General features: G+C 42.3%; 1 protein-coding gene across 1 annotated transcript in view; it reads right to left on the bottom strand.

Moving 5' to 3' along the window:
* Positions 1 to 27,025, bottom strand: part of LDLRAD3 (low density lipoprotein receptor class A domain containing 3) — a gene marked incomplete at both ends in the record, with an annotated part of 102,852 nt that overhangs the window by 54,010 nt on the left and 21,817 nt on the right. The window contains one exon of the mRNA XM_082284267.1: positions 13,862 to 14,008. Coding sequence (XP_082140393.1) covers positions 13,862 to 14,008 — 147 coding nt within the window. The remainder of the gene's footprint in view (positions 1 to 13,861; positions 14,009 to 27,025) is intronic.

Here is a 27,025-nt window from a genome sequence, read left to right as displayed (position 1 = left end):
AGACCAAGTGCAAGGTGCTGCACCTGGGTCAAGGAAAACTCTGGTGTCAAGCTGGGCTGAAGGGTGAATGGACTGAGAGCAGCCCTGCCAAGGACTTGGGGATTCTGGTGGATGAGACTGGACATAACCCAGCAATGTGTACTCGTGGCCCAGAAAGCCAAATGCATCCTGGACCACATTCGAAGCAGTGAGGCCAGCAGGGCAAGGGACGGGATTCTGCCCCTTTACTCTGTCCTTGTGAGACCCCTGGAGTGCTGCATCCAGCTCTGGGGTTCTCAGCACAGGAGGGACATTGACCTGTCAGAGGGAGTCCAGAAAATGGACCAGAGGGCTGGAGCACCTCTCCTATGAGACAAGGCCGAGAGAGTCAGGGTTGTTCAGCCTGGAGAAGAAAAGGCTCTGGGGTGACCTTACTGTGACCTTTCTGTAGCTGAAGGGGATCTGCAAGAAAGCTGGAGATGGACTATTTACAAGCACATGTGGTGATAGGACTTAAGCTGAAAGAGAGCAGTAGATTTAGACTGGATACAAGGAAGAAATTCTTTACTGTGAGGGTAGCGAGGCACTGGAACAGGCTGCTCAGAGAAGTTGCGGATGCCTCATGCCTGGAAGTGTTCAAGGCCAGGCTGGATGGGGTTCTGAGCAATCTGGTCTAGTGGAAGGTGTCCCTGCACATGGCAGGGGGGTTGGAACCACATGATCTTTAAGGTCCCTCCCAAACCAGACCATTCTGTGATTTTATGACTGCGTTACTGCTGAGCCAGCTAATCTACACCTCAAGCATTTCACAGCTATAGTGAACTGGGCACTTATTACTGCATGCAGCATGCAAAGAGAGCACACAATGGGCACCCCACACGATGTGGCCAGTAGACAAGCCTAGTTCCTTCTTTTAACTTTACAAAAATTTCTATTTTAAAATGTTTCTCAATTATTTTAAAACCTGAAGTGAGGAAACAGGATGTAGCAGATACAAGAGTCGACATTTTGTAACAAAATACAGATAGAAGTAATCTGCACAGCACTTGAGCATCTTTGAACTCAAATTGTTACCTTAGAACCTCTCCAAGTAGCAATCAAGCAAAGTAACTTTATGCTGCTTCACAGCTACACATCTCAACTCAACAACAGATAATGATTTATTCAGCTAATCAAAACTTGATTACTTGCACGCGACAAGAGCAGCTCTCCAGACAGAAACCACTGTGTGCAGATGCTGCATTACTGCAAAGCCATTGGTACTTTCCTGACTTTGATAATCAACAGCCTTAAACTTCTCTGCTGTTGTTAATTTAGTTAAGGGATGCCACAGGCACATCAGAGAGCACTGTAAAACCACATTCTTTTTATGAATGCATGGCGAGATGCAACATTTCAGTAAAGGCTTTATGTGAAGGAGATAAAGGTTTTAACTTTAATTTACAAAGAAGGATTGATTTGACAACACTATGTAACACAAGCAGGACGGCACCAGGATATGATTCCTTTTACCCCAAGAACTGATATAAACCCTAACCCTGTTAACACTTACAGTTATTTTGGGTTAGTTAACTGCTGTTTGGACCCTATCAGTATTTTCAGTTCTGTTCCCAATGGGAAAGCCACTGTTACTTGCAGTCACTCAGCTGCATTAGCACTGAAGGCAAATGCATCATTTGTTGGCTCACAGAGCTCTGGAACAGGGTCATCTTGCAGAACAACACAGAGAAGTTTCACTTCCTCTGCTTGCTTTTTCCTATCAAGAAAAAAGCTGGCACTTATATTCCCAGTATAAAACACACCCAACAGCCCACTATGCCAGAACTTCTCCAATTCAAAACAAAACAACTATTTAATTTAATGAGTTATGATACAAAACACAGCCAACTGCAGAGTGTTCATTCCACCTACAAAAAGCCCTTGGGTCACTCCTGACTTTGCTCCCTGTTTAACCAGGCAGGTGAAAGAGTTGCTACTCTTAAACTGCTAATGCAAACACAGAGAAAAAGAGCCTAAAATGTGCTTTATTTTAAAGGAAGCAATTTTATGGTTTTTTAAGTAGCGAAATTAGCCCAGTAGGAAGCACCAGGGGTTGCCTCCAACACAATAAACTATCACCCACTAACAAGAGTAATATTCACACTACAGTTAGCAGTAAGAGAAAAAGGCCAATGCTAAAGCAAAAAAAGCCAAGGGAGACTGCTGCCATGAAGAGTAAATGGCTTCCTTCTAAAAGGGTGAAAAAAGAAAGCACTTCAGAGCTGAATTACTATGAGTCAGTGGCCTTTACCTCTTGCCAGACAGTAAGGCCCTAAAGTAATCTTTCATGGTCTAGGAGTCTATGTTTTAGTCCTTCAAAATCATCACAAAGCAGACAAGATGTCAGAAGAGAGCACAGACAAAAACCTTGGATTTCAGACATTCAGTGAAGCAGTTTCTCACTAAGAGAAGTATTTTAGAAGTTACTACTCACTAAACAACCTGAACAATAACACCATACTAAAGGACAAAGTATGCACAATTTCAGAGTTGTTAAGTTACTCAGGATGCAAACAAACAGGACAGAGTACCACGCTTAAGGCACTTCAGTAGCAGTGCTCCTCAGAACATCTGTGTGTCTGATGGGCTACAATACCTCACTCCATTCTGAGACACTACCGACCTGTTCTTTTTCTTTCAGTTGTGCCACTGATTCCATCCAACTGTTAAACCTGTCCAATTCCAAGCTCTCCAGCTGGGTTATTTACTGACCCCCATCATGAGGATTAAATAATTAGCACCACAAACCCTCTTGATCTCCCTGCATAAAAAGCTATCAAACATAAGCAGCTATCGCACTTGCCCTTACTCATGTGTAATTGAGCTTCAAATGAAACATTCACCATGGTCACTTAATTACAAATCTTATTATAACTAGTAAGTATTTGGTTGCTTAATCACGAGTGAAAACAAGAGCTAATTCCAGTTTGACATTCCAAGTTTGAGAGCCATTGGAGTAAGTGGCAAAAAGATCAGCAGCTGCCTTGCAGCATCTTCCCAATTAATGCAGATGCTCATTTCATGCATTGTTTAATATTCAGCTTTGCTTAAGAATTCTGATGTTTTTTACCTACCTGCAAGAAATATTCCAGGTCAGCCAGGAGATGACAGGAAGCAGCAAGAAACACAGAAGAAGACTTAAAAGCACTCAGTGATTATGAGATGTGACTAGAAGTCCAGACATTTTCTATGCATAGATGTGCAACTACTACAAAACATACAACTACTTTTATTGAGAAATTCCTAGCTTTCTGCTATATATTCTAGTTATCTAGAAAAATAAAAGAGGTGTTAATGTCATTAGATTTTTATACAAATTATTACTGGATTATAAGAATGAGACACCTAAAGATTGGTTTTGTACAGTTTTCTATGATTGTTGTTTGCACAACACCTGACAGCCTGAAATCCTAGCACATGACAATGCTTACGCTATTAATATGCAAAATCTACTTTGACTGCAGCTTTTCATTGCCATGATCTTTTCAGGATGCTAATTCTGGTAGAATGTGTCTCTCTTCCTAAGTTGAAGCCCTGCTGTTAAATCTTCTCTTTCCATATATTAACACACCCCCCACCAAAAGTAGCCAATATAGAAATAATCCCTGTGTATAGTCCTGTAAGGGATTCACCTAGAAGGGATCCATCTAGAAGAGGCAAGGGGATCTTTGGCAAAGACCAGCCAATTCAGTGAGCAGGCTTTAAACTGAACGACTCAGGGTGTGAGGTTCAAAGTGGCAACACTCACTACACCACATCCAGCAGGGGAATAAACCAGGCCAACCACAGCAACAAAAAATGTTCCTTATCTGCCTCCCAAGATGAGATACAGAAGGAAAACCATCTCAGGGGTGTCTGTGGCTTTGGTACATCCTCCTGCACCCCTTCCTCCAGGGAAACCTGCAGGAATAACTACCTCTCTGAAATGCCTGTAGACCAACACACACAGGATGGGGACAAACCAGGCAGAATGAGAGGTCTGTGTCCACGATGTCACTGCAGTTACAGAGACATGGTGGGACAGCTCACATGACTGGAACGCTGTCAAGGACGGCTACGACCTTTTTAGGAGAGATAGACCAGCAAGGGGAGGTGGTGGAACTGCACTTTATGTGAGAGAGCAGCCGGGCTCTGTTGAGCTCTGCCTCAGGCTGGGTGAAGAACAAGAAAAGAGCTGATGGGTAAAATTCAGGGACAACGTGGGTGACACTGCTGTGGGTGTTTGCTAGAGGCCACCCTGTCAGGAAGAAGAAGTCAATGAGGAATTCTCCCATCAGCTGGAAGCAGCCTCACAGTCACAGGCTCTGGTGTTCATGGGGAACTTCTGCCCTGATCTCGGCTGGAAAAACAACTCATGTGGGCACACAGGAGCCCAGGAGGTTCCTGCACAGCACTGATGGTAACATTTTGACACAGGTGGTGGAGGACCCATCAAGGAGAGGTGTGCTGCTGGACCTTGCACTGACAAACATGGAGGGACTGGCTGGGGGTGTGAAGACTGGGGGCAGCCTTGACTGCAGTGAACATGAGACTGTGGAATTCAAGATCCTGAGTGGAGGAAGTCAGCAGTAACTAGAATTACAGCCTGGACTACATGAGAGCTAACTTTGGCATCCTCAAGGCCAAAGGAATCTGGAGGAAGAAACGTATGAGTTATGGCCCTAGAAGGTAGGAGGGTCCAAGAGAGCTGGTTAATACTCAAGTAACATTTCCTTCAACCTCAAAATTGTTTGATTTCTTATTCATAGGGATGCATCAAAGGGGGCAGGTGCATCCCTATGAATAAAAAATCAAGCAAAGGGGGCAGAAGACCTGCATGAATAAGCGAGGAGCTTCTGGCAAATTTCAAACAAAAAGAAATATTCTGGAAGGTGGAGAAGGGGACAAGCCACTTGGGAGGAACATAGGAACACTGTCAGAGTAGACAGGGAAGCGACAAGAAAGCTAAGGTCCATTTAGAATTAACTGGCAATGGATGTCAAGGACACCAAGAAGGGCTTCTTCAAGCACATCAGTAGGAAAAGGAAGACGAGGGAAAATCTGGGCCCACCCATTTGGGAATGAGGTGGAGACCCTGGTGACAGAGAACACAGAGACAGCTGAGATACTGAATGCATTTTTGCTTCAGTCTTTACTAAGGCCAGCCCTTGGGAATCCCAAACCATGGAAGCAAGAGAGAAAGTCTGGAGAAAAGTTTACTTTGCTTTGGCTGGGGAAGAACAGGTTAGACATCAGGCAAACTTGACACCCACAAATCCATGGGCCCCAATGGGATGCACCGACACATGTTGAAAGACGCTATTGTGAAGCCACTCTCCATCATCTCTGAAAGATCATGGAGAACAGGAGAGGTACCTGAGGACTGGACAAAAGCCAATTCCTCTCTACCTTGCCCTGGTGAAGCTGTGTTGGGAGTACTCTGTCCAGAGCTAGTGCTGGTCAGAGAAGTTCTCAAGTCTTCTTCTCTGGAGATATTAAAAAGGCACCTGAACATGATCCTGTGCAATTGGCTCCAGGTGAACCTGCTATAGCAGGGGGGTTTGACTATGACCTTCAGAAATCCCTTCCAATTCCAATCATTCTGTGATACTGAGATTCTGTGACTCCTTACAATCTTGTTTTCTCTGTAAGCATTTAAAATGCACTAGATGGAGATGTAGTGTAAGGCAGGGCACCACAAAGGTAGGTAGACAGTCCTGTTTACAAGGAAAGTCAAACTCCCAGATCATACTCTCAAAAAACGCCACAAGCCTCACAGTTCCACCTTTCACATAGATTTTAGCACTACTCAGAGCTATGAAGTATTCAATTTGCTGTAATTATACTAGTTATTTTAATGTACTGCTTTTATATTTATGCCTTTACCTTACTCATTGTGCCTGTATCACCCTCTTTCATGCTCACAGGGGATTACAGAGCACTTCAAATCCATCAGTATTTGACAACTAGCTTCATTGTTTGTATCAACCTTTCATCTGTCTTGGGACACATCCATTTGCAGCAGAGGCTTGTCATCACCTCCACAACTACACACAATGACCAAAGCTCACAGCCACCTAAACCTCTGGTAAGTACTGTGAACCTTATCACAGCCACTCCACACTTCCCAAAGTAGTAAAGAGAGATTTGATGAACTAAAGACTACAAATTCAGGTCTAATACTTTTGAATCGTTTTACAATCATAAGGTTGTAACAAAATCTTCAGATGTGAAAAAGTGGTCTTGATGCTGGAGTTCCCCTTTTAGGATTTTCTGGGTTTATTTAGGGGTTTTTTTAAGTGTCAGGCCACTAAATCACTTACTTGCAAATAAGCAACTAATGAATACTTATCTTCTCCAAAATGTAGTGAGTTTTGATACAAGTCCACTTCACAGCTATTTAGCTCACACTACTATATGCTGTTTACTAGCAAGACAGAATACAACTTATCAGCAATGGGGACTTCTCAAAGCTAAAAATGAACCTGGCTAGCAGCTACAGACTGCAACAGCTGAGATTGCCTTCACCTTTACACATGATGGGGCAGTCCAAAAACTTGTTGCAGGTACGCAAGGCTGAATCTTAATCCCAGGAATCTGAAAACATTTCTTGAAAATATTACCCTGCCCCTCATTTTCTGTAGAATTATCCCTTGTCTACACCTGGCTTTAACTGATGCTTCAGAATAATTTTCTGGGGCTACTGAATATTAATTCCATGTCAGTAATCTTTACTGATGGGTAGGATTAGTCCTGCCCAAGTCTTGGCCCACTGCTGTGTTTCTAGATCTCAAGTGGTTTAGACAACCCCTTCTGAATTGGGCAGACATTTCTTTTTAACAAAACACTGCATCTCATTCTTCAGTGCACTGAGCTCTGTTTGTTGAACTGAAAGCCTAGTATTTGAAAGGATAGGAGCCAGAGTTACTTTGTGCTCTTTGCTCCTGTACATGAAAGCCATTCATTAGACTGACCCTGCTGAGTGGTTAAATCCAAGCAAAATGTCTTCAGCTGTAATAACTGTACTATCATAACAAGCACGCATTAAATAGCTTATAAAGATTGCAGAACTCATTGTCTCTACAAGACCTTTTTTCTCTGTCTTTTAAAGTGCCTACTAAAGCTGGTTACTTATTCTTAGCAGTGTGGAAGTTAGGATTTTGACTGCTCTCACAGCAAACTGTAATGCAAGGAGAGGACACACATCTAAATTCAGACTGCCACCAGAATGATTTAGGTTGTTAGTAATGAACCTTTAGTAATAAATTTTGCCTTTGCCTCCATTATAATTTTGGGACTTATAAAGTGAAAAGCATGGATACCTAATGTGCCTTAGTATATCAACTTGTGAGCTTCCTGTAGAGCAGACTCAAAGCATAATCTTGATTGAGGGCAAACTCCATGATTTATGTTGTTTGGTTTTTTTTTTTAAAGCATTGAACAGCAACAAATCTAAAAGCCACCTCCTGAAATATACCCTACATCAAAGAGGGCAGGACAAGGCAGTCTGACAGCTCTCATTTGAGGCTTCCAAGCATATGACATGGCTTTGAAGCTCTTGCAGTCCCCACTCAATCCACCTCCTCCCTACTGCAGCCCGTGCCAGCCAGTGTACGAGTTCTTGCACTCAAGAGCTTCTCCAATGACAGACCAACTTCCTCAGACATGACTTTGGTTTCAGTGGGATTTTTTTCTTTTTTTAAATACTTTACAGCTCTCAGATGCAGTTGTTAAAAAACTACCTCTTTTGTAGAAACTGAATGCTGAAACTGAAAATTAAGCCAGTCAAAATTCACCTGAAGAAAACCTACCTAATCTGCCTTTGTTCTCGAAGAGTTTCAGTTTCCCAGATGAAAGGGTTTAGAGCACAGGAAAACATTCTTCACATGATCTAGGAAACCCGGGCTACTAATTGCAGAGCGTAGGTTTCATCTGGCACTCCCCTGCAAAGACTTTCTCTCCCCTCCGCCGCCGTGTGAAACTGATCATGACAAACCCGCGGCCCCGCCGCTCCTCCGCGGGGGGAGCTCCAACGCCTGTTGCAAGTGAACACCAGAGGGAGCAGTAAACATTTGTCTGGTAAGAAAGCTTTATATTGGAGATGTCAAACATAAGGAAAATAAGGTATAGCAAACCACGGGGAAACTTAAAAATGGTACCGTGGGCTGCAATTTCAAAGTGCAATATACTGCTAATCCAGGTTGAGTCTCCATCAGTGCAGAGACAAGGAAGATTTAGAGCAAGTGTGCAGATACAAATACTTTGAATGATGCAGGCTTAGCTGTGCCACATCTCCCAGCCCAGCACTCGACACCCTGACGACACCAGATTTATAAAATCTCCTGAGACTATAAAGCATTTTTACAAAACCTTCTGTGTCTATTCAGATAGACTAAATGGAAATGCAAACATACTCAACATAGAAAGACAGATACAGAATGGAACATGACAAAATAGGTCATGTTTATTATATATAAACACACAGTTCCAAATCTACAGGGTAAAAGCAAGAACATAGTTAAGAGACACACAAGAGAAGATTAAATCAAAGATTAATATGCCAACATATCAGCAATGAACAAGTAATTACAGGACTATCTCAAATATTATTCAACTAACCTGACAAAGACAGTTAAAAATGCTGGCAAAACCAGCAATAGAAGCATGATCGCAACCATAACCAGAAAGCATTCCCATCTCACACCTTCATCCTTGCACAATGGCACTCAGCCTACCAGGTGCAGGAGTTCTGAGGGTGTTTGTCACCAGGACTCTGGCTTCAGCAGGGGTGCCAAGGGCTTCAATTCCCTGACACAGAAACAGAAATGCTCTTACCAGATCTACTAGACACCTGGATTAAACAGATTTCTCAGATTGTCCAAATATGAGTCACAGTGTTCAGGACCATGAGTTAGCCTGCTGCTATGAAGCTGCAGAAAAGCTTGCCTCACCACACCATGCTCAGTGCAACTCAGGACTGCAAGTATTATAAAACTTTCAGTTCTGATTGCACTGGGTTCCCTGCAAGCACATGTGTCTCAGGCAAAGAGACAAAACTGACCTTTGGTGGACGCCTGCTCGGCAGGTGGCTTCAATACCTGTCTGGGGAATCCTAGTTATAATGGACCATTTTCATGCAGCACTTCATTTAATAAAGACATTCTTCCCCATGGAGGAGACTTGCTCTGTCTGAAGGACGATCAGAGCAAGGTTAGATGACGATGGATTGCTGGTGATGAGCTCTTTATTACCACAGTTCTGGATGTTCCTGGAGACCAGCTCTTGCTAGCCAGCCCAGGAGTGTTTTGCCAGCACATCCTTACAAGCATGGATGATGCCCCATTGTTCAGACATCTATACAACCCAGTCACAACTTCTAGCATTGACTCAGAAACCTGCTTTACCTTTACGTTTGTGTTGAATGAGCAGTGGTGACAACCGGAAACAGAAACAAGAGAGACAGAGGTTTCGGACATGAGAACACACTGCCTCAAGGCTATCCTTGCATACAGGTTTTTTCTAGCCCACTCTTTAGCCCTTGGATTAACAGAGCTAGTCACTGATTCACTGTGTGCCACTATTTGCTCATAGCTGAACATACAAATTTGGCATCCCTCAGAAGAGCAATGAAGGAAAATCTAGACTCCTGGGTATTTGGTATGTCTCTAATTCTGGCTGCTGTCATGCCAGGCACTTAGTGTGGATGATGTGCCATGCTCTGAATCCCCACCATCTGCTGCTTGTTAGCTGACAAAGGCAGCACATGCCATCTCCCCACTAGCTGCTGCTCATTAGTGACAAAAGCCATTCTGTGTTCACAATGTTCTCTCTGTAATAATCTAATACAAAGGTGTACAAAGAGCAAAGGAAAGAGGAAACAGAGATAACAGAGTAAATTAGGAGCTTAACTAAGAATATTAGTGCACTCTGAAATCTCAAGATGAGAATCCTTCCAAGAGCGAGATGCAGGTCTTGGCTTCAAAGGAATAGGTCAGCAGGTAGGTATAAAAGTCAGCACTAGAGATAATTAATTTACCTCGAAACGTTTCAAAACATGCAAGTACACATTTCTAGGCTTCTTCCATTCAGGCTCTCTGTTTTGGAAAATTTTGGATCTTCCATATCTGGTAACAGAAAGAACTGAGTGCTGACAGCATGCAGCTCCCAACCCGACCAGGGCAAGCACTAACCCCAGCTATCTGTAATGCCTGGTGTGCAAGCAGAGGAGGATTTAGGATCTATGCAATCCCTCCAAGCTTCACAGGGAAGTCCTGTTGGTTAAGATTCTGCATTTGTTAAGAAGAGCCTCAGCTTCCTTTAAAAATCATTCACACAGGTGTAAAGCAGTTGTAATACCAATACTTCAAAGAAACAGGCATGACAGGTACTGGACTACACAGGCTAAGGAGCAATCCAGCCGATGAGAATCAGAAGACAAGGGGATTAACTACAAAGCAGCTCTCCATTGGGAGATACACTGATGATAGCACATTACTCAAACTACAGAGAACTGGAAGTACTCACAAAACATTCACATTGATACGGTAAACTAATCCTTTTCGAGCTCAATTATTGGCCTGCAGGAAAAAAAAAAGCAAGGTTGTTCTTCAAGAAGTGGTTCTTATTTACAACAATGAGAAGTCACTGTCTCAGCTTATTCCCTCCCTTCCATGCCTTTCCTCGAACCTCCTCCCCAGATAAAACCAGGTAACATTTTTCAATCATCACATCACCATGAGTGAAGGCAAGGGTATGAGAAATGTTCTGTGCACTCCGTAGCACAAAGACAGCTGGCATGGGAAGCGTTAAGGTAAGGGTAAGGGTACAGAGGAAGCATGGAAGATGACAGATGGTATGTGGGCATGTGGGTTCTGACAAGTGTGGGAGATGAAGAGAAAGGCCACAAGCAAAGTGACGTGGTTAACAGAGATGGTCCTGCAGAAGAGGAGACAGAAAAGGGACAAAAGCAAGACAGGGAAGAGGTAAGACAAGGATGGACAATGTGCAGGTAATTCTGCTTTGCATCTTATTTCCTCCTCACAGCCAGACCATCACTTTTCTACTTGCTGACCACAAAAAATGAGAACCAGACCCTGAGTTCCAAGTTTTCCTGTTTAAATGGGGACAGACAGGATGAGATGCTACAGCAACAGAATTGATAAAATATGGTTGAATGTGGATGTCCAACAGTAAGACAAACCAAAAGAGAAAGACTTTCCACATAACCACACACGTGTGCAGGACTACATCCTCATGGGCATGCCAAAACACAGCATACTCATCTTCACAACAAACAAACCCTGTAACCAAACTCTTACACACAGACATTTTTAAGCAAGGTTAACACTTCTCAATGTGAAATAGTTACTTGAGGAGGAATCACAGACAAAACAGCTTAAAGTACAGCTGCGAGTAGTGACACACTGGGAACTTAGCCACTTCATGCTGCTAATGCAACTCTTATGGCTTTGTGTTCACCATCAACAGCTCAGCTACTGCAAAGCAAAATCACAGCAGAAACAAAGGACTCTAATTTCGCTGCAAGGTAAGCTCTAGGAAGTAGAGCCCTATTCCAGTGGAAGGAAAGTAACAAAGTTTAGCTTAAGATAATTTAAAAAATAAAATTTTGTATGTATAGGGCTGCTTTTCAACACTTTTTTCTCTGAGCTAGGAACAAATCTGACCCCAGATTTGGTCTGTATAAGCCCATCCAACTTTTGATTACTTTATAATGCAAAAGACTGGTTGGAAACATTACAAATGTGGAGATTCAAACGAGCACTACCTCCATTCTGTTTTGACTTATCTGACCTGTTAACAGTAGGCCAGCATAGGATTCAAATCGATTGCTCTCCCTGCAAGTCTCTTTTGTATGCTAATTTTACATTTGTGAGGGCGATCCAATAGCAGATAGATGTATGGCAAGAGGAAAGATCAGTCTAATTATCTCCATCAATTTGTGCAGGATCAAAAGGATGCTCCTCCAGAAACTGTCAGCCAATCAAGCTGGATAAAAGTACTTGAAAACAACCCAGGAAGGACCGTTCTGCAGCAACTTAAAATTCATAGCTGCAGCACAGCCTACATCATTGAGGTTTATTTGAGTCTGTGGTGACAAGAACAGCTTTTATGAACTGCCATTTACAGCTATTTATATTTTATTGTCAGTTACTATGTTTATTACTGTCTGTAATTCACCAGACCAAACTGATTTTGGTAAGGAAATTTTTGAACGGAGTCACAAAGCATATTTTCCTGTTACTGATTCCTGAGTAAATACCCAGTCCAGCCTTCATTAAGAAAATCTTCATAAACATCATCTAATTGTATCAAATGAAAGAAAATTTATGCAAGGCAGACAATGACAACATTCTTAGAGACACAAAAACTCCTGGTGTGTATCCTAATAATACAAAGAAGTACCATCAATCAGCTTGTTTTAAAAAGTAGAAAAAGCACACCAAAAGTAATGCCAGCAGTCTGCTCAGGAGCAAAGTAACGAGGAACCTGAGTCACACAGTTGTTGTCATCAGGAACATCTCACTGAAAGGTACAGGCTGAACTTAAGATATTTTTATTCTTGCCAAAGCTGCCACTGATATAATTTCTGCTAGGGTTTAAACAGATATGCACGACGCTGATCAAGCCTTGTAACAGGCCTATCCTTTAATGTTAACATTTAAGTGTGAAAAAAAATTAAACTAACCTGTCTTCAATGTTGCAACACAAGCCTGATGATTTATAAAGACTGCAAAGCATTAGATACTTCATACAGATACTTTTAATTCTTTAGAAAGTGAAAAAGCTCACTGGCTGAAAGCAAAACTACACATGGAGATTTACACAGCACAGTTATTAAAGCCCCATTATTTAAAAGCGATGGATTACTGGGGTTAAAGAAAAGGAATCAAATTTAAAAAGCAAGAGCATTTAACAACACACTGTATCTCTAGTCAGATAATTTGAAAAAAGCTCTTATTTTTTCCTTCTGCTCCATAAGCAAGGCTAATGCTGTCTTAGAAGTATCCTGGGAAAGGTAAGCTTCTTATAAATTCAGTTTAAGTGTAATGAAAATTTCTGTAAAGTACACACATAAAGAAACCACATTTGCTACATGAAAACCAGTAACGTCTCAGAAATTTCTCAGCTGCTCTAGAATCACATGAAATTTTACTTCTTTCACTCTCAACTGGATTTCAAATCACAGCATTATGCTACAGCATAATTTTGCTGTCTCGTTAACACATGTAGGCTAGAAAGTATCATGTTATGGCTGAGTAACATTAACTAAATCTTACTTAATGCTAAGAAAAAGATGAAACAGATGAGAACCAGGTCAGACTTTTTTAGCTCTCTAGAATACAAGTTCTAACTTAAAAACACCAATTAGCAAATTATTTTAGCCTATTTTTTAGAAAGTTATTATTAAAGTTCATAGAGTTCATTTTGATTGGGGAGAACAAAAATCACAGGATACAGTCAACAATTCTGAAATGAAAGGAACTAGGTTTGATGGCAGTGAAGGTCAGCTTATAGCACTAGACCGGTGTGCTGAAGCAGTACATGCAGGATCCCTAAAAATCACAGAGCATCACTCTTATATTGGAAGAATTTTAAGTCAAGTCCATCTCAATTTATCCATCTGTTCGGGCACCTCCCCAGGTGCTGTAATAAAATTGGACACTGAAGAACACTAAAGACCTGAAACAATAAAGCCTGTGTGTATTTTTCAACAAGATCTAAATGAGGAAAGCGGCAGCAGCTTTGCTCCTTCTCCAACACACACTACAGAACACAGCAGTAACACTAGTTAGACAAGGCCTGTGATACAAAGCATGATAAGGCCACAGCAATGGTCACTTACGGCATTCCTTCTCATCACTGTCATCAAAGCAGTCCGGCAGCCCATCACACTGCCAGGCCCCGGGGATACAGCGTCCATTACTGCACATGAAGTTTCCAGGAATGTTGCATTCATTCGTGAAGTTATTCCCAGGCAACAGTTGGCTGTCTGCAACAAATGAAAGAGAGGTAAGTTTATTGAGGATTTAACAAAGGCAGCACGGAGCAAGATGCTTATCAGTGGTCGAATGAAGATGAAACAAATGGACCCTGACCCTGGTTATTTTGTCATTATCCTATCAGTATCCCGAGCATGGTACTTGCTAGCACCTTCTTTTTCCTAAATTCTCATTTTATCTGTTCTCCATTCTCACACTCTATTTTGCAGATTTCCTTTTGCTATTTCCTTTCTAAGAACACACATGTGGCCTCTATGTATACTCAGGTCAAAGCAATGTTTGTTTAAAAAAAATTCTCTCCTCTTCACAGGGTCAGTCTAAACAGAAGTAAAACAGATGAGGCTACATCCTCCCATGAACTCAGTTCTATCCTCCCATGCTTTTGTCAGATCAGTTCTTAGCTTGCAGAATACTTTGTTGTTGTTCTTGTTAGCCAAGGGCTGTGCACAAGGTAACACACTGACATTCATACCAGGTTTTCAATTAAGTTTTAAACACAGTGCTGCTGATCAAAGTCAGAATTGAGCTTCTTGGTGTTCATACAGTCCCCTAGCATACATCTGTCCACAGGCTAGTAAGGCAGCTGGCACACTGAGTCTGCCAGTAGCAGACTGGAAATCAAGAGAACAGTGAGAAAAAGAAATCTAGAGCTTTGCCTTCACAGTTAAACACAGCACTAGTCAGTAATTTTAATCTACCATTTTTCTCACTTTGTGCATTGTTTTTTGGAATGCAGGTATCACAGAAACAAATTTCAGTGAAGGAAGGATAATGACACTCAAAGGCTTTAATAAGCATAAAAATGGCATGACCTGTCACAGAGCTGGGGGGAAGCTACAAGACAAGGCAGAGAGTAAGAAAAATAGTATCCTTCCCCTTGTCTTCTTGTCATAGTCCAGACTAGTCCCAGGCAACATGCACTTGAGTAGGCAAAAATCCCGGAAATACAAACCTTCCCAGGTAAGGATGGAGGTGTCACAGAAACATCCTCCCTGCCAACCTGCATACCCCTCATGGTTCAGAACCAGGAAGAACAAACAAAGCTGACACAAAGCTTAACCATTTACTTATCATTTATCTGTTTTGACAATAAGCACATTATTTTTGGAACTCTGGGGGAAGTTTTTGGAACTGCAGAGCTGTGGTTGGTTCTGCCCAACCTACTGCCCAACCCCTACACCATGCTGCTTCCTGTTGCTCTTGGAGTCCAACTCCTTCCTCTTCCAGGAAGGCCTGAACACCAAGGGCAAGGAAAACCATTATGAACACAACATGGAGAGTGCCCCATTCTTCAGTGCTGCACAGGGCACAGAGCAGATCACAACTATCAGGATAAGAAGTTTCAGGTAAGACCTTTTTCCTAGCATTCCTGAAGTCCCTGGGAGGAATTTGCTTTCTACAGGCATCTTTGGAGAACACATCTACCAAAATAATAAGCTTTATAGCATGATTAGTGCATGAGGCTTTTCAGAAACTCCTGAATCAGCCAGATGTAGACAGTTCCCTTCCTCCCCCACAACGTATCAAAATGCTCCATCCATGACACAGGCAAAACTGCTAAGATTCACATCACTACTTCAAAAGACACAAGAGGAACGCTTCAGGGAGGTAGGCTCTTTACGCCTATGTCTGTCTCAAACAATGTATTTCCTTTCAAAGGCTATTTCTTGCAAATGGCTGACTTTCCTGGGGATGTTTCAAGAATGTACCAGCACAGAGCAGATGCCTTAATGGAAATTTGCCCTGAGCTGTTAAAAAGATAATGTAGTTCAGAAAAAAAAGGTGGAAATAAGGTCTTCTGAGGCAACGGGGCAATCTGAGCCACTGTCCACACACCCAGAGCTACCTGTAACTCTCCTGCTGTAGCACCTTAAAGAGAGAGAGTGATGGCCACCAAAAAGCATGCCCAGGCATGTGGCTGGTAATTAGACATCTTTTAGGAGTGTCATTCAAACCTCAGTTTCATTCCCTGCATCATTGTTCTTCCCATGGAGATAAAAGCAGGTTTGTTCTCTACACTGTTACAGCCTACAGCACATTGGAACAAGCTCAGCTCCAGCCCAGTCAGGCAGGACCCTCACTGCTCCCAGCAGCTCCTGGGGAAATGCTACACCCCAACTTTGCCTTGTGCCTGAGTCCCTGCATTTAAATCAGCAATGGCAACAGTTTATCCTTGGCTACTCCTGCCATGAAGCACTGAACGAATACGGTGCTCGTCAATAGGCACCCCAAGGCTAGTGCAGCCTTACAGCATCACTGTTAACCGAGTTCTGCACTTCTATGTTCAACCAGCGAGGGCTTCGTTGTTGCTTATGGCGTTTTCCCCCCTTACAACAGTAATTGAACACATTCAGATCAGTCTTTGTATCACTGACATGTACCTGCTAAGTAATGACCACATGAAAACCACCACACTCAGAGAGCTGCAGAGTGAAGCTGTCAGCATTTACACAACCTTTTATTAGCAAATAACTCCCAGTGCACGAACACCACCTCTGGAGGAAATCTACCACAGTATTGCAAAATTACAGGTTGCCATTGTCAGATCAAGATAGGAAGGAGATATCTCAGTATTCTTTGCAATGTAGAAGTTCAGTCAATATACCATGTACTCTATGTCATAAAGTACGTAAGAGCTTCAACAGCAGACTCTAACTCCCTTCTCCACAGCCTCCTCAAAAGCAGCTTTCCAGTCAGTATGGTACTACTGGAAGACTTTCCTGGTAATATCCATAACTTTCACTAGAATTTACAAGTTCTCAGATATTACAAAACTGGAATGCCCTGGCTAAGAATAAATCTCTGCTATAAAACAGAGCTTATTCAAGCTTGACAAGAGAACTAGAAATTACCAAGGCTTTTGCTCTCTCAGAACTTAAGCAACTAAGGCAGTACATTTAGGCTGCAACAACAAAGAGGTGCCAATCTCACGGCATCTCTCTCCATTGCTCTACACTACCTTCTTATCTAACCTCATATCTGTATCTCTCATCCACCCTGCTCCCTTCCACGTGGAAGTAGCACCTGTTCAAAATGAAAAGTCCTTCTGTGAGCATTTAAGTGAGACTTCTCGACATGGGCAAGCTGCTAGCTAAGAACCAACAGCAGGTCTCACAGCTACCCGCCCCAGCTACAGAACTGCCTCTTCCCCATGAAGCATCCTGGTGTTCCTGAGTGAAAACGTAACAACTGGATGCACTGTAACACCTCCTGGGCAGAATAACCAAAGCTCAGCTCCCATCAGATCTACTGTTGTTATCTTGCCTGAAAAGTTCTAGCCATGATCTCCATATTCCTTTAATGAAAAAAATTTAGACCAAGCTAACTAATTGTAGAAATTTTTAGAGTTTCAAAAAGCAAAAAGCACGAACAAGAACCAACCTCCCTAAAAAAGCACTATCAAGTCCCTGTTCCTTTCAAAAACTCCTTTAAATAAATACCATACTTCTACCCTGTTAGATTGAAGCAACATTCCAGGAACAGGTATCAAATTTTGTTACCCAGTGAGTTGTTTACAGGATTTCCTTTGTCATACAATAACCTTATCCCAAATATTCTTTTAAAGCAAGGATCTATTAATAATCCTTTCACCAAACAAACAAAAGATAGTGGAAAATCAAGATACTTGCAGATAGCCCTACCCAAGCTTTGCTCCGGAATGGGAACACGGAACTCTGACTCAATCCAGTTTCAAAGAAACCAATACTTCTCTTAAAACATGACCTCCATCACCTCCTAGGAGAGTTGCATGTTACAGAGAGCAATTTGAGAGCCACAGCCAATGCATCTAGAAACCTGTTTCGTGCATTACTCCATGCCCAAAAAATCCATTGGTGGATAAAAAACTGTCAAAACAATGGCACATGTGGAACTGTTTTAAATGGTATTACTCCTTCTGCTTCCCTCATACTTTGCAAGTCTCTCCTAATGGATTTTAAAAAACCCTCAAAGAAATCCTCAGTGCAGTCCTCAGCTCCCAGCCCTCAGGAATGCGACGTTCCTGCCCACTCAGCACACAGCCCAGTGCAGGGCTGTGCACGCACAAGGAGAGGCAGCGTTACAGACACACTCAAGACAGACACAGAAAGGACCAAACCACATCCTCGTGTCCATTTTCTAACAAGGTCCATAAAGATGTCAGGTTTTGTGTAGCCAACTAGCTGCACTGTCTGTTGGCAGGAGCAGAAACTCCTTCAATCTGGCAGAGCTGGCATTCCAACAGTTGACATACTTACCCTGCAGCCTCTTTGATTAATTTTGAATTCAACCCAAATAGGAGCTACATGGATGTGTTCAGTTAAGTAAAGGAGGACGGAAAGAAGGGGAAAGTAGTCCATTTTCACTGCAACACATTGCTCACTTTAAGCAGCATACCATCTGGGCTGAATGTAAAAAAAACGGACTCATGTTTCACTCTGAAGGGGACTGAGTAAGGAAAATCAATCTGTTTTACCAGCCACATCCAAAAATGTTGGTATCTAAATATTTAATATTTCCTGAAAAAGAATCAGGGAAAAATAAATTAAAGGACAAGTCATACTGAGCAAGCACTTCACACTGTATTAAGAAAGCAACTCAAGGATATCCTTCACAAAACCACCTTTACCTGAAAGCACTCCAGAGAACTGTGCACATTACAGAACAGATCATTACTGAACACACAGCTCCATACCAGAAAGTATAATCAGTACAAACAGGCAATCAGCCTGGCCAAGGAGGTTTTGAGGAAGAAATACAAGACACTTATGTGTTCAATGCCCTCATGAACAATGCCAGTAACTTCAGCCTCTTGGCAAAAAGTATCACCAAGGATGAAGCATGAACTCTTCACTACCAAACCTCTGGCATGTCTTTTTTGCGAATCACAGGATCTTCACTGGATACTTTCAATGGATTGCTGCTTAAAGCTTTTCATATGTGAAGAGCATTATTTTGATCAGGCTGGTATGTAGCTGTGAGGCTGAATGGTTACTAATGATACTTTCCTGTCATACCATGCACACATTATACTCCATACTCATTTTTTATTTCTGCTTAAACCCTTGCCAGGTACAAATCCACACCAGGTTTGATATAAACACATCAGAAATCTGTTTTAACTCTACTGAAATCTGCAAAAAGTTATGAAAACAAAAGGAGAGAGACTACAGCGAGTCAGCCGCTGGAATTTGCAGCAAGATGGCATCAAAAAGACATACCTTCAATACCTGCCAATATTTGATCACCAGGAAAACACATCACAACTAAGGAAAAGCGAGCAATATTAGCAGACTTGAACAAGCACTTTTTGATGTTCCTCTGTGGTCTTAAGACTGCAAATAAGCAGTGTCAAGTGACTGGTAGGCTATTAAAAGATTTGATTCCTCAGAGAACACAAACTACTTACAGGTCCACTTGCTTCTGTAAATTTAGCCCTTCAGCACAGATGTTTCTTTTTCAACTTCTTTATATTGACATGAAGCATCTGATTCATGCCATGTCTTCTTCACACAGACCTACTAATGTAGGTGATGCACTCAGAGGAGGAATTCAAAAGCCAAGCACGAAGAAACTGCTTTGCCTATAAACTTCAGTTCTGCACGTGCGTGCACAAACTTCACTGGCAATAGAAGTACGTTGTCAGCAAGATAACACCAGTGGCATTAAGGCAGACTTGGCTTAACACTCACTGCACTGAAACACAAGGCAGAGAAGATCTGTGCTTATGGGAGAAAGTCAGGAGTCTCACAGCCACCCAGAGAGACTGTGGAACAAACTTGCTCAACCTCTTTACTGCATGCACTTCACCCCTTGTTAAAATAAAAACAAGGCACTAGTTTTGAAGACAAAGGTGCCCATACTGAATTCAAGCACGTAGGGTATTAAAAGATTGCTCATTAACAGCACCAAAAAGGTAAGGAAAATACATCAAAGAAGATGAAGTGTACTTTCCATCTCTCAAATAAACACTTCTGGTATTACTCAAAAAGTTGTTTGCAGCTGAAGGTTCGTAAGTGTATCATATATACATACTGGCATAAATGCCAGTCTTCAGTTTGATTTGCTTTCCTATGCTCTGCTGCAAAGGTCCTTGCCAGAACAGAAGAAAAGCATGCCAGTGCATACTCAGGCTGGCTTTGGGAAGCAAAGAATAAGACAAGCTCTCTCTTGCTCTGCAGTAAAACCTCTGACAACACCTAAGCCATCTGCCACAAGTAAAGGACACCTGCTACTGATTATCTGACAACTCAAATCCTCTTGAACAGTTTTAATCCCTATCCTCATTTAAACTGCCTGATGTTTACAGTGCTTATGCTATATTAGAAGTTATGAGGGTTATTTGTAAAGGCAGATTGATAGTCCCACTGCAATACAAGTGCTGAAAAATGTTTCTTCACTGAAGCAGCAGGTAAATTAGTGATTATTCAAGCAACTGCTCATTGATCAGGTTCAACTTTCCCTCCTTCAGTTTTCCAGCCACGATCCATGAGATGTGGTATATTTGGTATCTGGCATTTTCAAGATTTAAAATGGATCAGTCCTAGCCAAAAGATCAGAAACTCCTACGGTAACTTCAAATTAAAGGCTAAATACTACTGAGGGAAGTCAAAGACAATGGGAAAACCCTCTCAGAGCACTAGAATGAATAGCTTCTTTTAATTTAGACAGAAAAACTACTGTGGCAAGGAATACTGACTACTATCCAATGCCCATCATTCACCCATTACTTCCTCGCTGCAAAAGCTGCCTTTGTTGAACTGGAGATCAATTAATCCATCAGGGTCCCCACCATAGAACAGAGTATCTTCTTCTATCTTACAGCATTAGTCGAAGCAATTGGCACATTCCCTGTAGTAGGTGGCTGCATTTCAGCACTTAGCCATGCAAGCACCTTAATTAAATATAATCTTTTAAATCATTCCCTTAAACAACCATTTGCTTTTTCCTTGCAACAACATGTGCAGGAAGTGAGCCAAGGTGAACAGCCTTACTTTAATCCTGCAGACTTTGTGGCTCGATTCTATATTTGGGGGACTGGACATTTCACTAAAGCTTCCACATTTGCTTGTCTCAGCAGCAGTGCAGCTGCTTGAGTACACACCAAAAATACATCCCGCAGGTCTGCGGGCTCTCGCCACACTTAGTGTGGTGGAAGGGAAACAGGCTATGGGCCATTAACAGTGCAGAGTGAACACAGCTCCAAACCAGTTTGGAGTTTAAACAGAAAAAGGAAGCAGAAATAAGCAGGAAGGAATACTTTAGATTACTGAACTAATGCACCTCGAAAGAGAAGCATTCCCCAGCAAGAAGGTCAAATGGAGATTTTATGCTGTTCTTATCCAAGCTAAAGCTATCCACACTGCTTCCTTAAAGAAGCAGGAAAGATAAAAACATTTTATTTTTAATACCTTTGAAGGACACCAACTGTGTGAAGTTTAACAAGGGCAAGTGCTGGATTCTGCACCTGGGACAGGGCAACACTGGTTGTGTGTGTAGATTAGGGAATGAGAAGCTGGAGCAGTGCTGTGGAAAGGGACCTGGGGGTCCTGCTCACTGGCAAGTTGAATCTGAGCCATCAGTGCCCTGGCAGCCAGGAGGGCCACCCGTGCCCCGGGGTACATGAGGCACAGCATGGCCAGCCGGGCAAGGGAGGGGATTGTCCTGCTCTGCTCTGCACTGGGGCAGCCTCACCTCGAGTGCTGGGGCAGTTTTGGGAGCCACAATATAAAAATGATATAAAGCTGTTAGAGAGTGTCCAAAGGATGGCCATGAGGATGGTGAAGGGCCTTGAGGGGAAGCCACGTGAGGAGGGGCTGAGGGCACTTGGTCTGTTCAGCCTGGAGGAGACAGGAGACCTTTGTGCTCTACAACTTACCAGGAGTTGAAAAGGAGGGACAGACACTGATCTCTTCTCTCTGGTGACCAGTGACAGGACCAAAGCGAATGGCCTGAAGCCATATCAGGACAGGTTTAGGTTGGGTATTAGACAAAGGTTCTTCACCCGGAGGGTGGTTGGGCCCTGGAACAGGCTCCCCAGGGAAGTGGTCACAGCACCAAGCCTGACAGAGTTCAAGAAGTGTTTGGACAATGCTCTCGGGTGTGACTCCCGGGGTGGCCTGTGCAGAGCCAGGAGTTGAACTTGATGATCATGATGGGTCCCTTCCAACACAGCATATTCTATGATTCTATGGCATGCTGCTATAACACCACCCTGAGGAAAACATTATTTTTGTCTTCACAAAAACAAATTACTAAATTATTTATGCACAATAATGCAGAAGACCTACAAGAAATCTTGGGACAGAATTTAGATTTCATTATTCCTGTCTTTCATTTAACAATACACTTGTAATTACCTGCCATCGGTTTTCGTATCAAACAGATGTACCTAAGAGAAATTAATTGGGGAGTAAGGGTAAACAAGAAGATAATAAGCTCATGTGATCCATCATACTACTCCAATTTCCCAAAAAACAGGCCAAGCTGACATTCTGCCCGGAAAATACTGAGATCATGCCTGAAATGCAACAGCAGCAAGACTGAGTTTGATTCATTCAGCATCAAATTTAAAGGAGTAACAAACAGCAACAGAAGTGATGAAAAAAACCCCTTCCATTTAACAAGAAACACTATGGTTATTTTACTGTTTTTCTAACAATTGCAGGGGCTAAATTTTAAAGGTTTAAATTTCCTCGCATGATATTCTATGTCAATAAAAAGCCTATCTACCACAATTAAGTTCGAGTTCCCCAATCACCGAACCAGAAAATTTACTTTCAAAGATCAAAAGCTTTTAATTGCTCTTTGAGACTTGTTTCTGCAAGGACTTTTTTTGCACTGTGCAGATGCAAGGGGTCATAAAAGGCTGCTGTTAACCACATTTTCTTGTTCAAAAAGATGTACTGAATTACCTGCGTTTCAGGGCCTTCAGAGAAGATGGTTAGCTGTGCAAACTCTGGGATGTTCAGACTTACTAGCTGGGCAAATTCATCTAGGCCTTACACATGATGTAAGAAAAATCCCACAGTTTTCTGTCTGGAGAAAACAACTGAATTCACTATTAGGTTATTTCCCCACAGGCAAGTGGTACTTCAAGCTGTTCTGTTGTGTCACATGACAACCCCTTAAAGCACTGCACCAATGAGAAGTAATCACAAGGACTGCCAGAAGTTAACTGTGAGGCTGTAAAAGTGTTAATTCTCTGAAAAAAAGACCTCCATAATGTCAGTTTCTCTAGGAGCATTTCACTATGGCAGTGGTTAAAGTATGCTCTAACTTATAGGCATAAAACCCACTAAAGTCCTTTGGAGTTAGTAGCCGATACTGGACACACTCCCCCCTCTTTTATATCCCAGCATACAAAAACAACAATGCCCAAATATGCAGCAGTACGAAAACAGAAGGGCAGAAAAAATGCTTCAGCAGGATGCTAATGAAGTAGCATCTTGCCCCTCCTCCAATGATCAATCACTCAGCACTTTTAGAATATTTAATATTTCTGTAGTCTTACGTCTCACCACACATATCAGACATAGAATCAACCTTTGCAAGTGAATGCAGTTTAAGCAAGAGCTATGTGAAAAAAAAAACCCAAACAAACAATAAACAGATATTAACTGGTAGGCAAAACAGTGTTTCAGCCAGCGAGAAAAAAAAAAACCCAACCATACAAAATGACAATCTCTGCACCTACAGAGATCATAGAGTCCAAATCCATGCAATGATGACGGTATGGAATGGTATCACTGGTCAGGAGCAGAAGCACTATATCAAACTAACTGCTGCTTTGTGTACATGGCTGTGATTACCTAAAGGCACATGTCCTCAACAGGATTTAAGCTGATCTAAATCAGAGCAAATAGCCCCATCTTTCTTCAACCCTGGCTATAAATTCCTGTCTTTCTCTTACTGCATAAACTCCAACAGGTGAGCAGCAAGCTTTAAAAAAAGTTAACCTACAGCTGTAGTTCTCAGTGCTGAGTCAACCCACCACAAAGTTTCAAGAGCTTATGCCATCACAGAAGAGAGAGAAAGGAACACACATGCCCCCACCAGATTGAGAACACATCAAGGACTGTAGCCTTTCTCAGGCTAAGTCAGGTAACCTAAAGCAAATACTTCTGCCATTTTCAACTGCAATAGACACCACTTAGTCTCCTAATAGTTGTTTGTCTTTAACAACCATGCCACGATTGCTTATTTAAGCACCAAAGTTTTGAAGAACACTAATTTCTTCTTGGTAGCTGTATATCCAAGTCTTCCCCAGTAAGGAAAGCTGCATGTCAGAACCAGACATGCCACTCTGTGTCCCAGCATACATGTAAATGGTGAAGGCTAGTTTCTCATACTGACATCTTACTGGTGCTACAGAAACTTTCCTGTCTGACTACCCAGGAGTCACTCTGGCAGTCACACTCCTACGACCAGACGCTTTCACTGCTGGGACTGAAGCCCCTACACAGTGGGTAGCTACAGTGACCTGATGGGCGCCCTACTTGACTCCCTGCACACCCCACACTCACACAGTCAGACAGGGTTTCCTTACCGGATAAACCCTGGTTTCCCATCGTAGAGTCCCAAATCTCTGGTTCCTTTAAGTCATTTAATCGTGATGCATAACACAAAACCAGCTTGAGCTGGTGCCTCTGGAGAGGGAGCCTGAACAACGGAATCCCTGGGCTTTTATACCTGAGTCCTTGGCTCCTGCTATGTGCCAGTGTCCGGTCACCTGGCCAGTGCCGGTTCCTGGGGTCAGCACCAGGTCACAGCCCCATCCTTGTCTGGGGCTCCCAACATTTCTCTCACGCAGGACACAACCTGCAGCTCTCACTGCAACTGCACAGCCAGTACCTGCTCCAAGTGTATCCCTCGGCACTGGCGAGTGACGATTCCAAAGGTGTGCTAGAGACAAAAAGCGCAGGGCTCTGAAAGCAAACTCACTGTGTAATAACAGTGGAGAAAGCAAACCAAGATGAAATGGTGATAATGATTATCTTCTTGATGATGGAGATGGCAGAGGGACTTTCCCATCTGGAGAGTTTGCATTTAGGATCTGACAGCACATCAGGAGGAGAAGGTAAGCTGTGGTACTGGTAATGAGGGGAGAACTTGGGCTCTGAGACTACTTGAAAAGGTTACACCTCAAAAAGAGCCTGGAATAGACAGCTGGGTGTGAGGCTCCACAGAGGAACCAAGTCCAAGAAAGGCTGGGATGCAAGACAGAGTAGCAAAACAAAACATCAACAATGTCCTTAACAATAAAAAAATAACTCATAAACTTTCACTCAACAACACTGAGCTAATTTTCAAGTGTGAGGAGATTGATGACAGATAACCATGATTTTAATCTAGACAAGAGACAGATCTGTAGACATCTCTACCCTAGGAAGGCAACTCAGCTCCTGCTTTGAAGTCTAGACCTAAGAAAAGAAAACCAGGAGACCAGAAACCTCTCTCCTAAGGCTCCTAAAAATCTGGAAGAGGAACAATAATGTTTTTCTAAATACACTGAATCAACAGTTAAAATTAGGAGAAGAATTACCAGAAGACAATCAGAGTCAAGGAAAGGCAACAGTTTAAGAAAAGGGAAGTGACTGTACTAGGTGGTAATGACAGCACACAGACAGTGAAGATGGGATAGTATTCTGAAACAGAAGCATCACCTGGAAATAGATGGTAACCTCTTCCAATACATGCAAATCTAACAAAGAGAAGAGTGAGACTGGAAAGAGGGCATACATAAAGACCATGTGTATTGGGTGACAAAACATGATGCAAAGTGAACTTTGAACATCCCTGAATCTTTAAGGAGAAAGGCAACTCATTCCTCACCAGGTGCATATTGCAGAACTGTACCCTGTTAGAAAAAACAATTTCAACAAAACAAAATGAAAGAGAGCCTTGAGTTCAGAGTATCAGCAGGCTGGGTTATAATCAGCTGATTTTCATCTACCATATATATGACAACACAACACACCATGGGGCAGCCACAGCAACACCCTTCAGACTGTCCAGGAGCTCTCACCACTCTCACAGTATTTTGGAGACCCATGCTAACATACTGGTCTAATTAACCACAGGACACAAGCATTTTCAAAAGTCATGGCCTAGGTCTATTGGAAGAGATTTTGCCATTCCTTCAGAGTTGAGAGGTTTCTTTTTCTAGAAGACTGTGTATTTGCTTTTTCCCGTAGCTTTGGTCACATGCCCTCCACTAGGTAAGCCTCAAAGACAGTTAAGTGGGGGCAGAAGATGGGGCTCAGGAATGACAGATGGATAGGAGTCATGGTTATTTATTTGAAGTTGGAAATTTCCCATAATCACTACCAGAAACCTAGAAGATAATCACTTCAAGTGAAAAATAACAGCTTTTATAACCATTTACTTAAAGTGTGATTTTCTCCCATTCAAACTGGGCTCTTTGATGTGCTTTATACAGCAATAATAAAAATTTATACAGAAGATAAAGTTACTCAGTGTTTGCTGCACGGATTAGACTGCTGCTGCTTTCTGTAAGCAAATCAAAACCAGAAAAATAAATGTCATTTGCATTTTGTCAATAGGAAACATGCTGTTAGGCAGATATATGGCAGGGATTATACTGAAGTGAGGGGATCATTCTTTTCACTGGAGTTTAGTTTCACCTTATCTCTTTCACTTACTCATTGTACCAGAAGCCACAGCCAAGAGCAATGATGTTGTTCCCCTGTAGAGGAATATACAGAGTGCCTCCACACAACAGGACATTAACACGGGGTGCACAGTGGGGCTGTGCAATCTTCCTGAAAGGCACTGGTGGCAGATTCTTTCCAGCAAATACTGCCACAGCAAGATACCATTCCAGACACCACACACTCCAGACTGCTTTCAAGCCGGCAGTAAAATCAGGGGTTGACTGTAATATAGGTAATCTTGCATTTTGGCTTTTTCAACACTTGCTGCATTTAACAGCACAGCAAAGAGTGAAGAATACTGGAATGAAGGTAAACAGAGGAAGATTCAGCAAAAAGCAGAGAGGCTCTTCATGA

Source organism: Coloeus monedula, assembly GCF_965178545.1.
Source record: "Coloeus monedula genome assembly, chromosome: 6".
Classification (NCBI taxonomy): Eukaryota; Metazoa; Chordata; class Aves; order Passeriformes; family Corvidae; genus Coloeus; species Coloeus monedula.
The sequence above is the reverse complement of the archived record's forward strand: the minus strand, read 5'-3'. Positions and strand labels throughout refer to the sequence as shown.